This window comes from Chiloscyllium plagiosum, unplaced genomic scaffold (assembly GCF_037043375.1).
Source record: "Chiloscyllium plagiosum isolate Xiang-an unplaced genomic scaffold, Cpla_swu_hap1 HiC_scaffold_45, whole genome shotgun sequence".
Lineage (NCBI taxonomy): Eukaryota > Metazoa > Chordata > Chondrichthyes > Orectolobiformes > Hemiscylliidae > Chiloscyllium > Chiloscyllium plagiosum.
The window spans coordinates 14,611,893-14,629,360 of record NW_028270183.1 but is presented as its reverse complement, the minus strand read 5'-3'; the positions used below and the strand labels follow the sequence as shown (position 1 = coordinate 14,629,360).

General features: G+C 40.3%; 1 protein-coding gene across 8 annotated transcripts in view; it reads right to left on the bottom strand.

Annotated features, from left to right (window-relative positions):
• The window catches only part of LOC122552212 (dedicator of cytokinesis protein 7-like), a 176,945-nt gene that overhangs the window by 57,564 nt on the left and 101,913 nt on the right, over positions 1–17,468 (bottom strand). For 5 of the 8 annotated variants that reach the window (XM_043694840.2, XM_043694839.2, XM_043694834.2 and 2 more), the window contains exons 18-24: positions 16,417–16,518; positions 15,373–15,459; positions 13,341–13,572; positions 8,977–9,141; positions 5,902–6,077; positions 1,202–1,306; positions 410–499 (exon numbers count right to left, since the gene is read on the bottom strand). In XM_043694840.2, coding sequence (XP_043550775.2) covers positions 410–499; positions 1,202–1,306; positions 5,902–6,077; positions 8,977–9,141; positions 13,341–13,572; positions 15,373–15,459; positions 16,417–16,518 — 957 coding nt within the window. The remainder of the gene's footprint in view (positions 1–409; positions 500–1,201; positions 1,307–5,901; positions 6,078–8,976; positions 9,142–13,340; positions 13,573–15,372; positions 15,460–16,416; positions 16,519–17,468) is intronic. The other 3 variants (XM_043694838.2, XM_043694843.2, XM_043694837.2) reach the window with 2 other exon arrangements.

Below are 17,468 nucleotides of genomic sequence, written 5' to 3'. Positions count from 1 at the left end.
AGCTTTGTTGTTTTTCTCTTCAAAAGTACTTAAACAGTGAAATAATTCTGTGCTGCCATAGGAACACAGATGTGGTGTTGAATCCAGCAGGAGACTGGAGAGCTCAGATGGCTTACTCCATCAAAACTGCTCCTTGTTTCAGATTAGTAGAAGCTTTGCATTACAGTAGTTCAACACTAAAATACCTCCACAATTGTAATCTTAAATTTGGTGGATGAATCATCCTTCCCCAGGCACAGATCTATAACTGACTGAAAGCTTGCTCCAAAGAACATTAGAACAGTCATTTGGAAAGCACAGGAAAACCATTTGCTAAGTTTCTACTTAGAAATCACCACCATCTTAGTCCTCACAAGAATATTCTTCACTTTCCCAATTTACTGTAAACCGTAGAAATAATTGGGTCTACCTTTTTTGTTGAAAATCTTGGGTGACTGTGCTGTAAATGATTGAAGCCTTCCATATAAGAGGACATGCGGTTTGGACTCCGCTCAATTGCCTGTGAAATGAGGGACAGGAGCAAGATGGTGTAGAACAGGTATTAGTGGATGGGAAAAAATGAGATGGTGAGTAAAAGATAAACATGGAACAGGAATGAAGGATGGAGATAACCCAGGCCTTGTGTTTGATTTTTTGTTGGCTAACAGCCAACAGAAGACACTTTTAAACTAATACTGCATTTGGGAATACAGCAGCCACTGAACTATATTACAAGCCTGTTAAAGTCAACCATTATTCAGAAATGACACTAGATTCACATTTATGCATTTTCTCCATTCTAAACAAGTATTTCAGTAACTGGGACTTCTGATTAGAAACATTTTGTCAGGCATTACCAAATCTGGATTGTGAGCCTGTTTGCTTTAAGATTTGTAAAGGTGAGTGTTTGAGCAAATGATACGTCACAGAATAATGCCGAGACAAGGGTGGACGATGTAAAGTTGCACCAGATTGGCCTCGAAGGACAAACAGAAAAGAAATGGCTTAGGGCTGGAATCACAGCACTTTATTTTCTTGAAGACAATTCCCCCATCACTTATCAGTGGAATAGACGAAATGAAAATAAAATGAATGAATCAGATGTGATTTGGACTGCACTTCTTTGTTCAAGTAGAAAGTGGGAAAATGAGAAAGCAATCTATGTGTAGGTTGGTGAAGATGCTTCGATGAATGCTTCAAGACGAAAACACCAGTTCTGCACCTGCTTTAGATCACAGCTGGAATTGGGATGGTTTCTCCGCAAGACAGCCTTTGGCCCACCGGGAGCGTAAGCAGAATTAACCCAGGAGTGAGAGCGATCGATCCCCTGGCAGGTAAAGGAGGCAGGACAAGGAGGAAACACAAAAGTAAAAACAGGAGTCTAGATACAATACAGTCATTCACAGTGAGAAGAGAGCGTTGCCAGCGAGGGATATCACAATACACATTCCAGCATGGATGTACGTCACATATTGGCCAGGTTTGCTTTGAATTTGTCCTAGAATGTTCTGCCTTTGTCTTTCCTGATTCAACTTATATGGAGTGATTGTCAGTAATAATAAATGAGCACTGATGCCAAAAACAAAAACAAAAACAGAAATTGTTGGAAAAGCTCAGCAGTTCTGAGGTAGGATTACTCAACCTGGAATGTTAACTCTAGTTTCTCTCCACAGATGCTGCCAAACCTGCTGAAATTTTCCAGCAATTTCTATTTTTGTTTCTACTTTACAGCATCTGCAGTTCTTTCAGGTTTTTACTGATGCCAATATCCCAGCTATAAACCTGAATGAAAATACAGAACTTCTGACTATCAAAGTGGCACAATTGGGAATGCTGAATAGATAATTGTAGATTCTGCCAGAATTAATGCATGTTTTTTTCAAACAATTTAGGGAAAACATTTTTGGAATGGAATGGAATGGAATTAAGGCAAGCAGATCCATTGATTAACCTGATTGCCCCATCCTCTTCCTGTACCTCTCAGTCTGTTTTCTCTGCAGAGAGACATAATTATCTTCAACTAATTTAGGTTGCCCACTTCAACATATTTTTAAGCAATTTATTTTAAAACTTGCTTTTAATTTGTGTGGAGACAAATGCCCTGATTTCCCTAATTTTCAACCTTAATTTTTAACCTATGTCCTCTGGGAGTTATCCCTATAATAGACCACAAGAACATAAGAGCAGAAATCAGGCCATTCCACCCATCAAGTCTGCTCAGGCATTCAATCATGGCTTATAGGTTTTTCAACCCAATTTTTCTGCAATTTTCCCCATAATCTTTAATCCCCTTGGCAACTTATCTATCTCTATTTTAAATGTACAAATTACCTGGCCTCCACAGCCTTCTGTGGCAATGAATTCCACAGATTCACCACTCTCGGGCTAAAGAGGTTTCTCCTTATCTCCACTCTAAAAGGGCTTCCCTTTACTCTGAGGCTGTGCCCTCAGGTCTTCGCGTATCCTGCCAATGGAAACATCCTCCCAACATCCACTCTGTCCACGGCATTCAGTATTCTGAAGTTTTCAATCAGATCCCTCCTCCTTCTAAACTCCGTAGAGTATAGTCCCAGAGTCCTCAAACATTCCTCATGTGTTAATGGCAGTCCTAAATTTAACTGGAACCATTTTGATTAAGATTGCTATCTGTAGACTTGAACTTGCCTCAATGAAACCATGGATCAAAATGTCTTTCTATTGGGCAGAATTGAAAAAAAAAAACAAATTTTGTAATTATTTTAAACTTTTATTGAAATAAAGATCATTAGATCACTTTTAAATAAATTGGAGTGTTCCTTGAAAAGTATGGGCTGCGGAGGGGAGTGCAGGATCAGACGAGGTATCTCATGTCTTGAGAAATGCCATATACTTGATGAATAAAACAGCCCATTTCTGTGCTGTGATATACTATCATTTAAGTCACAAAATTTTAATCATAAAAGGCAAGTAGTCAGTAAGAAAAATAATTTCCCACATTTTAAATATAAATTGATAATGGTTGTACATCTCAAAACAGGTAATGCCTTATTGTGATATCTCTCATTCCCAGCACAGTCAATGCATCAAGGCTCAGAAATTATCCATTTTTCCCACATATCATCAACAATACCTGACAAGCAGGTTATCAGTAAACGGGTCACATTAGTTTTTAAAACAGCAATCAAATAGTGGCTCAATTAAACATAATTAAGTGATTAGCAATTTAACATTTAAGCCTTGAATGTTGACTGCTAGGGAAAGAAAAGTCAGAATTAAGCATAATTAGCAGAGTTCATTACCCCCTTCAGTGATGACTCATGTAAGGAATTTCCCCTCTTTGGAGATTACTTTATTCGGGTGCAGTTCATCACAACACACTGGAGAACAGAGTGCACTGGCTTCACTTAATAAACAACAGCTAGAATTCAACATCCAGCTTGGGAAACTCCAAAAGATGAAGGCAAACAGTATACTCAGCTTGATGCACTGCTGCCATTTAATAATACACAGTATACTGGATCTTAACATTATTAATAGAAAACAGAATGTACAATTTTAGTTTGGGTGCTTTGGTTTTTACTTCCAGTGCAGCGCAATTGTCTGCAACACCTTTTCAAAGAGTTGAACCTTCAATTATTGACAAAATATTGGAAGTTACACATGATATTGAAACTAAAGAAACAATTTAATACTCCTACATTTTTTCTTATAAGAGTATTCAAAGAAAAATGATAACTCAACTCAACCAACTTATTTAGCATCTGGACTGATCTGATCTATTCTCATTATTGGCTTAATATTTATTAATTTACTGATTTCTCCTTTTATTGCAGCCTTCTAATTTTAAGAGTTGCAAAGTATTTCACAACAAAATATTTTTAATGTCAAGAAATACAGTACCTCCCCACCTCACACCTACCATTCTCCATCTGAAGAATTCTGAGACATTTATTTGACGTGACTGATTTACAACAGCTCATATTGTCATGCATTTGTTTCTCTATTTTCACAAAGCACTTTCTCCCAGAGAGTCCAAAGCTATTTTATTAGCACAGATTCCTGACTAACCAGTCTATAACTCCAATAATCTAGATGCAACAGGGCTAGGGTATGGATATCCAGTTCTAATTTACAGTGAAAGAGCTGTGAAAAAGGCCATTTCCGTGTGTGTCGTATCCATCTGTTCTTGCGGTTTCACAAATATTTAATTCCATTCTTTTCTAGGCAATCATTTCAACCCCCAGCCTCCATTTTCTGCATTAAACCTGGAAAATTACAGGGTGCTCAAAGTCCTTAACACTGTAGCCTGCAGAACCTATCAGAAGTCAATCACTCAACATCATTACAACTCACCCAAAGCTCCTCCTTAACTCTCTTTAAAAAAGGTACAGAAAAAAAAGTAGCAACTGTTGTGTGAACATACCTATCTCTCAAACACTTAGGCACCAATCACCACTACCTTACCAAAAAGATAATAGTAACAACCTTCACAACCATGATGTCGGCAAGTCCTGATCTGATGAAGCGATCTAGGTCATGCTCTGGAGGGTTTGCGGTTACATTAATAGCTGCCAATATGAAACAGTTGAACACAGGCCCAAATACAGATACATAAGCAGCACAGAAGGGACTAATAATCAGCATTATTAAATATTGTGACAAAATATCTGCAACCTTATTGAAAAGCTTTCAAAGAAATGAAGTTAGCCACAAACAACATTGCATTGTTTGGTCATTGCTGTTTATAATTTAATGCTGTTATTAAAAAAGATTTTTATTCACCTTCCCTGGCTGAGAATCAGAACATCATTGAAAGAATGTGACATGGTGGCTCAGTGGTTAGCACTGGGTTCAGATTCCTGGGTTCAATTCCAGCCTCGAGTCACTGTCTGCGTGGAGTTTGCACATTGTCCCAGTGTCTGTGTGGGTTTCCCCCAGGTACTCCAGTTTCCTCCCACAGTCAAAAGATGTGTCGGCTCAGTGGGTTAGCCATGGGAAATGCAGAGTTACAGGAACAGTGTAGCGGTGTAGGTCAGGGGGTGGTGTACACTTGAGCCAAATCGCCTGCTTCCACCCTATAAGGATTCTATGAACTGAAACCACAGAGTGGGTGATTGTGCCATCAATACCCCAAACTGTGCGACAAAGCTTATCTTTATGATTGTTGATAGAATAGGATGTTATGTGCAGTTATGAAGTAAAAATATCCTTGAGACTCTGATGTGGTCATGCACTGTCCTCTCCACGCACACATATCCTTCCTCCTCCTATGTGGCAGTGTCACAATCATTTCCCTTATCTCAAAATTCTTTTAAAGTGATTAGTCACAAACTGGAAAGCTATAAATCAATCAATTGGCATCTCTCTTTAAGCATCTAGCTGCCAACATCCATCTGTGAAGTCCACTTTTCTAAAGTGACAGCTAACTCAATTTGCCCTATCTGCAACATCACTAAAACTTGTTAACTGTAACAGTGGGGATCCAACATGAAACAGTGCTTATTGATAGAGTTTTTGCTTTCACCTACATTTACATTTGCAAGAGCAAGACCATTCTTAAACAGGAAGTAGCGCAAAACTTTCAGGGTCAGTCGTCTACAGGAACAAATACGTTGCATTACCACATATACTAAGGAGAGCAATCTACAGAAACATATATAGAGCACTGACTGGGGGAGGTAACATACAGGAACAGCCACAAACACTATAGGCTGTAGAAGCGCTTTCTTTCTGTCACTCACATATATATCCGAGTAAATCAGTGATACATGGGAGTGCACATTAAGCTGCCCCAAACACTGATACGTGGAGTATCAATAATCTGCTGGAGCATGCATATATAGGGAAATAGCTGTAATATCAATAATGCACAGGGGCAAACATGTTGATAGCTGTATCAGTAAAACTGCTATACATTTTTGATACATAAATATCTGGGCTTACTTTGCAACCCATAATTTTTGTAACCTCATCATCTGGCGTTGCTGGTGTTGTGGCAAGATCTGGATTGCTGTTGCTGATGCTCTTGGAGCGAGACAGGTTTAGACTGGTATGCCTGGCAGTAGCACGGGATAAGGTGGCATACTGAATGGGTCCTGCATAAGAGGGGTTGCTTGGTCCTGAAAGAGGAAAATAAATCAGAATTCAGGATAGTCTGGCCACTATATTAGTTTAGCATTTTGGTAACAATGCAACAAAGAGAAAAGTTAGAACTTCAATAATACATTTTAATGTGCCAAATAAACCTTGTTCATCCTCTTCCAGGATTGATCCTGACACCCAATACAGGAGAGTCATAAAACACAGAAACAGACTGTTCGGTCCAATTCGTCCACGCTGACATGACATCTCAATCTGACCTACCGTAGAGTGAGGGGCACTGCATTGTTGAAAGTGTAGTCTTTCAAGTAAAACACTGTGCAGACATAATCAACCCGAGCTACAATTTTGCAGAGATCTTCCAGTTATCCTCGCTAATATGTATCCCTCAAACAACACCCATAAAGAGATTGTCTGGTTATAATCACAATGTTTTTGAGAGCTTGTTGTGTGCAATTCAATTGCTGTATCCCTATAGTACAACATTTTAAAAGTACTTAATTATCTCGAAAGTACTTTGGATTGTTCTGAAATCATTAAAGATTGATATAAATGCATGTTTGTTTCTGTTCTTTCAAACACTGCCAACTATTAGTGAGAGACCTAGAACCACCATAACGTTATGCACTCGAAATGTGTTTTCCAGAGACAACATACACTTGGAAAGCCAAATATCAGGCAACTTTGAAGAATCATAGCAGTCTTATTCTGAGACAGAAGATGGGGGCTCTAAGCTTCCAGGTATCTTCAGCGTATAACCGATGGCAACTCTCTAGTGCTAGAGCAGGGACAAAAAGACTCGCATTTTACACAGCATCTCTTGCAGACCTTTCAAAGCAGCTCATATAAAAGAAAGAACGTGGATGGAATGGGGCATCGCTGGTGTCAACCACAAGAGCAACAATTTGCATTTACATAGCACTTTAACAAAACTAAACATCTCAACAGACTTTGCAAGAGAAAATTTGATGCTATGTCACATAAGGAAGCATTACAAAAGGTGAGTCACACAAATGCTAAGGGATATGTAACTAAAGATATGGTTGAACATCCAAAAATATTATAGAGCAGTGACTTTCTTCAGCCATTGGGCGCACAGGATCCATAAGCAAGGTAGTTGACGAATTAATACTTTTTATTATGTAATATGCTGGTTGCGGGAGAACATGCTAGTGAGGAGAATGCCATTACCTTTACACAGTACCACAGAATCTTTGACAACCACCTGAAATACTGCAACAGGTTCAATGGATCTTTTAAATGACAGCACCTCTGCTAGTGTAGTATTCCTTTGATCCTGCACTGAAAGATCAGTCTTGATTGAATATCTAGCCCCTTGCATGTGGAATGGAAACACTGGCAATGGCAGAGATATTTCAGTCAGTTGAGGACTTGTCTGTCTGTTCGAGTGAATAGACAAAAGCTGAAGTGGGCTGATATTCTGCACCAAACCCTATTTTTCCATCCATAGTCACATATGGCAAGACGTTTCCAGAAATCAAATGGACAAAGGATGAGAATTTCAAACATATTTCAAACTTTTGGGAACACAAAATGCAGGACACTATTATAAAGTGTCAATGTGGAAGCCTCAATAAACTAACCACAGGGTTCAGTCAATAGCATAAATCACAGACATCCTCTAAATCTCAGACAAAAGATAAGATTGTTGCCATGAATGAAGCAGGTGGTTTTATTTAGCTGGCAGCCTGATTCTTCTATCAGATAATGATGTTGCCTATTGCCATCAAGCTGTTAAGCACCTTTATATAATTTTCTAACTATAGCTTGATTACTAAATCACCCACTTAGTTCTGAAAATGCAGACAAGAAACTAGATGTCATTTCTCTGTGCAACTGTTGAGGGGGAGAAAATAATTATTATTTATATCTCGGGAACATTTTGTGAAAGTATCAACTGAGCATAATGGGATGTCAGAGAGCTCAGGAAACCTGAACTGTGGCCCTTCTGGGCATCCAAAAACATCAGGGTAAATTGATGAGGGAGTTAACATTGTTACACCTACTGGACCCTCCTGGTACTGCCTGAGCAGCACACTGGCAAAGTTCTTCACTCTTAGTTTACATGTTTGTGATCTGCCCAGCTGAACATGGCAAAACTGGTGTAACTAATGGAGCAACCTCTGCTTGGCCAATCCAATCCTTAGTGAACAGCAAGAGCAAATGTTTTACACACAGCAGTTAAGATAAACTCACCTTCACAAATCAAAATTTAAATTCAGCTCACTTTTTGACACCAGACTAAGAAATTTTCTGCTTACACAATATGACTACTGAAATAACAAAATCCTGATCAGTCATAACTTGTTAAAAGATGCAGAGGCATTCCTGTATCTTGGTGACATTACAGGGGTTATATTGAAAATAATGAAGCTTTACCCCAGCTCATCAAAAAATAATTTGAAGTACACTGTTAAGAAATTTCATAATCAATGCACTGAATTGTAACATGCAGTTTCTTTATGTCAAGTCACATTCCATTAAAAACTGTATTAAGCTTTTGTATGTACACTCATTCTTTTCATGTTTACTTCCTGGATTTCTTAACCTGAAGCTAGCTTTCGTGCGCATGCATGTCCAGTTCCTATAGCGTCAGAGTCATCAATTGAGATAGGGTTTAGAGATCAGAGATGATTGGATCATGGAGCAGAATGTAATTCTGTCCTCATTTTAAAATCAGACACACTACCTTACCAAGGTATCACACTACCTTAAGATTTCCATTATAAATCTGTAGCTGACATTTGATAATAGATGTTGCAAATGCACATTGCAGCCTTAGGTTCTCACTGAAAGGACACAAGTTATCTTGATAGCAATAGGGTGCATGGTTCTCAACAGCTAGTGGAGATTTGCACATTATGCTAGAACACAGTCTGCGTGGTTATTTATACGTACCAGAGAACTGAGGACAGTGGTCGGTGTCTGGAAGGTGAAACATGTAGTATATATAGGATACCAGCAAGCTGTTGCGCCCATGCTGATCTTGAGTGCCTTCCAAGTTCCTGTGGATCTGGTTGACGAGCTGAGCCATGACCTCAAAAGCAACTCGACCCAGGTTTACTAAAATGTGAAAACTCAGAATCTCAAACTTCATTTTAAGTTCCTATTGAGTGAAATCATGCTGCTTGATATTACATAGGCCTTGTCTAACATTTGTCTTACTTTAACATGCACATTAGCACATCCATAAATAGGTTAACACTGTTTCGTAAAACTGCAAAGACTGTAAACTAATTTGGCACAATGTGATTTCATCTCATTTGAGCCTTTAAAAAGGTCTCAGTAACTTCCCTACCATGACAGAACATGAAAAAAATCGTCCAGATCACATAACACTTGAGAGAATTTGTAGTATATGGGAGTAACTCCCCAATTTGTATAAGTGTGTATTCGTACGGAGTGAATGATGACAATAGTCTCTTATTTCAAACTTCCACATTGTTCAGGTACCAACACATCGAATCATTCGAAAGAGCTGCCTGTGTTGGAGCTACAGAAGCCAGCAGAATTTTTGTTTTTTTTCCTATTAATTTCTGTGGGATGTGGACATTGTTGGCTGGCCAGTGTTTATTGCCCATTCTAAGTTGACATTGAGAAGGTGGTGGTGGTGAGCAGCCTTCTCAAACTGCTGCAGTCCACCCGCTGTGAGTTGACCCACAAATCCATTAGGGAGGGAATTTCAAGATTTTGACCTGGTGACAGTGAAGGAATGGCAATATATTTCCAACTCAGCTTGATGAGTGGTTTGGAGAGGAACTTGAAAGTAGCGAGTTTTGAGAAGATTTGTAGCTCAGGTTGAGGTTCTGGATGTAGGTTTGCTCGCTGAGTTTTGTCATCCTACTAGGTAACATCTTCAGTGGGCCTCCAGGCAAAGCACTGCTGCTGATTCCTGCTTTCTATTTATATGTTTGGGTTTCTTTGGGTTGACGATGTCATTTTCTGTGGTGATGTAGTTTCCTGTTCTTTTTCTGAGTGGGTGGTAGATGGGGTCCAAATTGATGCTTTTGTTGACAGAGTTCCAGTTGGAATGCCATGTTTCTAGGAATTCTTGTGCATGTCTCTGTTTGGCTTGTCATAGGATGGATGTGTTGTCCCAGTCAAAGTGGTGTCCTTCCTTATTTGTATGTAAGGATACTAGTGAGAGAGGGTCATGACGTTTTGTGGCTAGTTGATGTGCATGTATTCTGGTGAGTAGTTTTCTGCCTGTTTGTCCAATGTAGTGTTTGTTGCAGTCCTTGCATGGCATTTTGTAAATGTTTGGGGTCTTTCAAGTTCATTAGTTGCTGTTTTAGTGTGTTGGTGGGTTTGTGGGCCACCATGATGCCAAGGGGTCTAAGTAGTCTGGCAGTCATTTCTGAGGTGTCTGATGAAAGGGAGAGCAGCTGTGTTCCGTTGGTTTGTCTGTAGGTTTTGTTGTTGAAGGGTGAAGCATGTGGTAAGGCATAGGTCTACCAGCATGACGATAGCTGAAGGACAGTATTGTCAAGCTAGTGGACCTCTGCATTACCACACACTTCACCTTCAACAACAAAACCTACAGACAAACCAACGGAACACCCATGGGATCTCCAATATCAGGCTTCTTAGCAGAGATTCGAACAAACAGCTCTGCCAACCATTCAACCCAAACTTTGGGTCTGCTATGTGGAGATACCTTTGTCATCACTGAATGAAACAAATTAGAGGAAACCTTCAAGACCATCAATAATACCCTTACTGGCATAAAATTCACTAAAGAGGAGGAAAACAACAACAAATTGCCATTCCTAGATGTCACAGTACAGCGAACAGCCAATGGGGAACTTCAAACCAGCGTCTACAGGAAAACAATACATAAGGACTAAATATTGAACTACAGAAGCAATCATCCCAACATCCACAAATGAAACTGCTTTAGAACATTATTTCAACGAGCCAACACACACTGCAGCACAGAGAACTATGCAGAGCAGAGGAAAATCCCCTATACCGTGTATTCAAAAAGAATGGGTACCCAATAAACATAGTCCGCCGATTTCTCAGCAACAAACCCAAACGAGCAGACAATATGTCCAGAAACCCCAGCCACTCTCCCCTACAACAAAGACATCTCAGAAATGACTGCCAGACTACTCAGACTCCTTGGTATCATGGTAGCCCACAAACCCACCAACACACTAAAACAGCAACTAATGAACTTGAAAGACCCCAAACAGGCAACAAGCAAAACTGATATAATTTACAAAATACCGTGCAAGGACTGCAACAAACACTATATTGGACAAACAGGCAGAAAACTACTCACCAGGATACATGCACATCAACTAGCCACAAAACGTCATGACCCTCTCTCACTAGTATCCTTACACAAATAAGGAAGGACACCACTTTGACTGGGACAACACATCCATCCTAGGACAAGCCACACAGAGACATGCACGAGAATTCCTAGAAGCATGGCATTCCACCGGAACACTATCAACAAACACATCGACTTGGACCCCATCTACCACGCACTGAGAAAAAGAACAGGAAATGACATCGCTACAGGAAATGACATCGCCAACCCAAAGAAACCCAAACATATAAACAGAAAGCAGGAATCAGCAGCAGTGCTTCGCCTGGAGGCCCACTGAAGATGTTACCTAGTAGGATGACAAAACGTCTGGAAGTGAACCTTCCAGCTCAGCGAGCAAACCTACATCCAGGAACTTGAAAGTGGAAGTGTTCCTATACATCTGCTGCTCTTGTTCTTCTAGATGGAAGTGGACGTGGGTTTGGAAGGTGCTGTCTGAGAATCTTTGGTGAATTTCTGCAGTGCATCCTGTAGACAACATACACTGCTGCTACTGAGCGTTGGTGGTGGAGGGAGTGGATGATTGTGGACGTAGTGCCAATCAAGCGGGCTGCTTTCTCCTGGATGATGTCAAGCTTCTTGAATATTGTTGGGGCTGCACTCATTCAAACAAGTGCGGAGTACTCCATCACACTGCAGACTTGTGCCTTGTCGAAAGTGGCCAGGCATTGGGGAGTCAGGAGATGAGTTACTCACTGTAGTATTCCTAGCTTCTGACCTGCCCTTGTAGCTATTGTGTTTATGTGCTGCGACCAGTTGAGTTTCTGGTCAATGGTAACCCTTAGCATGTTGATAGTGGTGGATTCAGTGATGGTAACACCACTGGATGTTAAGGAACAGTGGTTAGATTGTCTCTTGTTGGTAATGGTCATAGCCTGGCATTTGTGTGACGCGAATGTTACTTGCCACTTGTCAGCCCATGCCTGCATATGGTTCAGATCTTGTTGCATGGACCAGTTCAGTGTTTCAGGAATCAAAAAAGGTACTGAACATGTGCAATCATCAGTGAACATCCCATTTCTGACCTTATAATGGAGGGAAAGTCATTGATGAAGCATCTAAAGATGATTGGGCATAGGACAGCTTTCCTGAAGAACTCTTGCAGAGATGTCCTGGAGCTGAGATGACTGACCTCCAACAGCCACGACCATCTTCCTATGTGTCAGGTATGACTCTAATCACTGGAGAAATTTCCCCCGATACCCACTGATTCCAGTTTTGCTAGGGCTCCTTGATGCCACACTCAGTCGAATTAGCCTTAATGTCAAGGGCTGTGACTCTCACCTCACCTCCAGAATTCAGCTCTTTTGTCCATGTTTGAACCAAGGCTGTAATGAGGTCAGGAGCTAAGTGGCCCTAGCAGAATCCAAACTGGGCGTCACTGAGCAGGATATTGCTGAGCAGGTGCTGTTTGATAACACAATAGCTAAATAGCTGCTTATAGAACTTAGTAAAGATAATAGATGGGCAAATTCTGTTGCACGAGAAGTGGAGAAAAGATTAGATTAGGGCCTATGCTACAGATATTGCCAGTTTCCCTAAAGGAGACATCTTGCATGACCTAGTGTTCAAAAGGACTCGCCATGCAGTGCCAGTGGAACACTGGTATTTTGAATCAATGCCCAGCTGATGTTCACTTGCTGTTAGCCATTGAGCACAGCGATGGAGAATAGTAGAACAACCAAACTGCAGAGGTGAATATAAAGAAACACAGGTTAAGAATTCCTCCACCAGGTCACAGCCATCGAATGAGTAACGTTGTCTAACTTGACATAACTCGAATGTAGGGGAAAAAAAAACAATCTGAATAATAGTTACCAAAAAACCTAATTTTCTTGCCACTTTCCAAACCTTGTAGAATACACCAAGAGCAGCTGAAAAGAATAAACAGTTTGTTTTCTGTGGAGACAATGTCTGCTCGTACCGATTTGTCCATTGATAACTGGAGGCCGGACGATTAAGAGGATGAGTTTGTTGAGGACATGGTGCACAAATCGGAGCAGAGGCTCCATCCGTGCTGATCGCAAGTTGGTTATACTGGCTTTCAACTCCGTTTCCACGTTATTCTCAGAGATTATGACATCCTTCAGCCGAAAAGGGAATGAGTATTCCTCCAGCACGTGCACCAGAGTGAAAAACTTATCCAGAAATTGGTCCTAAGGACAAGAGAGAATCACTGGTTAGACAAGAATTTCTGAAATAATACCCTTTGTCCTTTTGAATGCACTTTGCTCAGCACTCCCTACAACAGATTAGAAAATCTGAGTTTCAGGTATTATTATTCTGGTGCTCAACAACCTCGACAAGTGTATTTCTCTCTTCCCTCTCTCAGCCCCAAATTTAAATTCTTCCCTCATCTAGCAAAGATTCAGGATAGGGTTCACAAATGCCTACTACCATCTGGTGAACCAATGTCGGTATGAATGTTGACAGACTATTTAACTTTGGGGGTCAACACAGGAAATCCGTTGCTGTTTTTGCACATGTACGTTCAACAGAGAACAGCAGATGATAGGTCTTGGTCAGTTTTCTCTTCACTAACCTAACTGTCCTGGCCCATGTTGACTGTACAGCCTAAAAGTGTATCCAGCAATCCCCTGGGTTGTACAGAATACCAAAGGTGCAAATATCTTCTGTTGAGAATACCAGGTGAAAGTTCAAGGGCAAATGCAGGACAATGAAAGGAAGAGTAAAAGCAGGCAGAATTCCACACAACTGGAGGTTAGGAAACATCAAAATAACTGGAACTCAGAGGCATGTGCTATAGTGTGCCATCAACATTGAGACAATAAAGCGGAGGAAGGGAAGACATCTAGACAATAAGCTTTGCCTTTCTGTGGAGCTGATATTAAAACACTTCTCAAATTTGAGAAGTACAAGATTATTGCACATTTTGAACAGATACAGACTGTAGTCTTCAAAGAGGAATCAAATAAATAATTGAAGGAGAAACAAATTGAAGATATTGGGAAGCATAACTGATGGGTCTTATATTTGAAACAGCTAGCACAGTCTTGATGGGCTGAGAGGTCTTCTTTCATGCCGTAACAGTCTATGATTTTATGACAGGCAGAGTTCCTGGAGTCTAAGCTTCTTGGAAGCTCTGGTCGTGAAAGGCATGGCGTGAAAGTTCAATTTCAAATCTGAAGTTAGAGTGCTTGAAAATGTAAACGGATCATAAATTCAGACAAATTTCAGATACACTCCTCCCCAAGATGCATATCACAGAAGGTTGGCCATGCCACTGGCCCTGACATCTCTTTGAAGGAGCTATCCAATAAGTTCCACTCCTCTAATCTTTCCCCAAAGTCCCGCAAATGATTCCTCTTCAAATATGTATCCAATTCCATTTTTAAGATTAATCCACCACCACTTCAGGCAATGCATCCCAGATTATAATTTGCTGCATAAATAGGATGATCCATTTGCTCATATCTGCAATGTTCCTTTGCCAATTAGCCCTTGAGTTCTGCTTTCAATTCTCGGTGAAAATACTAAGAGCACCTTTTCAGACAATCCAGACTGTGATGTTTGTACTTTCAGCCCAAGGCTAAATAAACATTTGAAGATGATTGTAGGGCAGGTTCCCAGCTGGGTTGCGAGGGCCAGTTGGGAGAATAGTAAACGTATATCTGAGTGATCTTGATGACTTACAGTTTTTAGCTGCCAGGAGTACAGTAATGGTAATCTTCAGTCAGAGGATTTTATGTGTCAGCATTGCCTTAGAAACTCTTCAATAACCTTGTTATAAAGCAGCACAATGGTCTGACATTTATTCTGTTGCTCTCTTGGTGATTCACAATTGTATGTATTTACAACTTTGCGACAGATCAGCTAAACTGACTGGTGAGCCAGAGATTTCTAACTATATTGCGTCTTTTAATGAGATCTGAGCTATGCTAGAATGTGAAGAAGAGCTGGCAGGATGCAGGTTCATCCAAACAAGGTGAATGTACCTGGGTATGAACTGATGATGCTGCCAATACTTCGACATTAAAAACTCCTTTGTGGTTGTCAACCCACTTCATTCCAGGCAGTTGGACCTATTGAGAAGATAAATTGAAAAGAAAACAATTATAACTGTACAGATTTGATCAAGAGCATTTCTCAGAGGCCTCAGAACACGTATTAGGAATCAAGCAAGTTCGAAGCCCAAAGATGTCCAACTAACACAATGTAGTGAAATTCATCTGGTAGAGTGCATTCAGCCAGCTAAAACATTGTGAAAACATCACTGCACACAGATTAAATATTGGAACAATTTCACAAAAAAAAAATTGTGGTTCATTAGGAAAACTCCTGAAAGTGTACAGACAGAACTAGTGCCCAATAATGACACAGTTTGATTTTGAGAAAATTCACTGTAGCTATGGCAACGCTGTCACATGCCCTTGCCAGACTGATGCATTAATGTGTAAATTGAATTTGGTTGGGAAAATAAATGAGAGGATTTTGAGGGTGCTGTCTACTCTCACTGAACAAGATTCTACAATATCATTAGGTCAGCTCTCATTTACAAACTATGGAAAATGTAATGGTGTTTTAAATCTTAAAATTGAAAATTCAGCTCCAATGGTTTATTTTCTCACCAAAAATTTCAAGTACTCAATTTCACACTTGCCAAATTGAGTCTAGCAAGCCCAGAACCTGAGCTTTATTAAACCCTGAATAGTTCCACTTGCAATGAAAACTAAAAAGGTAATAATCGAGGTTCATAACTTTGACTTTGCTGAGATGGAGGAAAATAAAGAATTAGCAATTCAGGGACATCATCCTTGAGTTTGCAAACCATAATGTGCAGGAAGAAGGGCAGACTGACTTTAAGGGTTAAGAGACAGATCTTTGAGGAGATGGAGCAATGAGTCATTATTTCAAAACAGAATGCAGTATAGTGGCAAAGGATAAGGAAGCAGTTAAAAACACAGAAGGATGAAGCAATGTATTACTTAGATTATATTTAAATTAGGGGTGGAGCAATGTATTGCTTAGATTATACTTACATCGGGAGTGAGCACTGAGTAACTGGGAGGTGGCTTGTCCACTGACACTGGGAGGCTGAATGGCCCAGTTCGGAGACGGCCGTGTTGCATCAAGGGGATCCACTAAATGAATGGGTTACAAGATTAGAATTTGGATAGTTGTCAGCAACCTTCATCACCTCGAAACACTGAATTTATCACCACCATCATGAGATTCAGAGGAATTGATGACAGGAAAGAGCTGAATTAAAGTGACTGACAAGTTGCTACAATCCTCTGACTTCAACCACTGCTGATGCACTCCTCCATCTTCAACCACAGTCGCTACCTACTTTACCTACTAGGGAAACTTAGACCTACTTTAGGTCAGATGTAGGACACCAGATCAGTGTCTCTACACATGCCTGCTGGAGAAGCGTACCTATCCAGTACACACACTCGGGCCAGGCATCTCCACATCAGTTTCCAATAGAGATGACTATACCCACTGCAAAGAGTCATGTCGCTCCAGGGAGCAAAGGTGCATTCCCAGTAGAAAAGGAAACCAGACAAACGAGAACACTTAAAACAAAAAGTGCCACGTCTTACCCAAAGAATCAAGTAACATTATTGATGTACAGTATTGAATAATTATCCAGGAATACATGCTTGAAACTATAGATAGCTTCTCTTTGCAACACTGAAACATGGTACCTTATAATTGATGACCTGCATTTTAATTTTGTTTTGTTTGTTTATAATTATAGTCTACTGCATGATTGCAAGAAGCTTATTAAATTCAGTTTAATCTGTTACAATTTTGTTTAAAATCATTCATGGTATGTCGGTATTGTTGGCTGTACCAGCATTTATTGCAAATCCCTAGTTACCCTTGAGAAGGTTTTTGTGAGCTTTCTACTGGAACTACTGCAGTCCATCAGCCTTAGATAGACCACAATACAATCAGGGAGGGGATTCCAGGATCATACCCAGCCACACTAAAGGAACAGTGAATATTTCCATGTTAAGATCTTCAGTGGTTCTGAGAGGAACATGCAAGGGATGGCGTTCCCATGTATCTGCTGCCCTTGTCC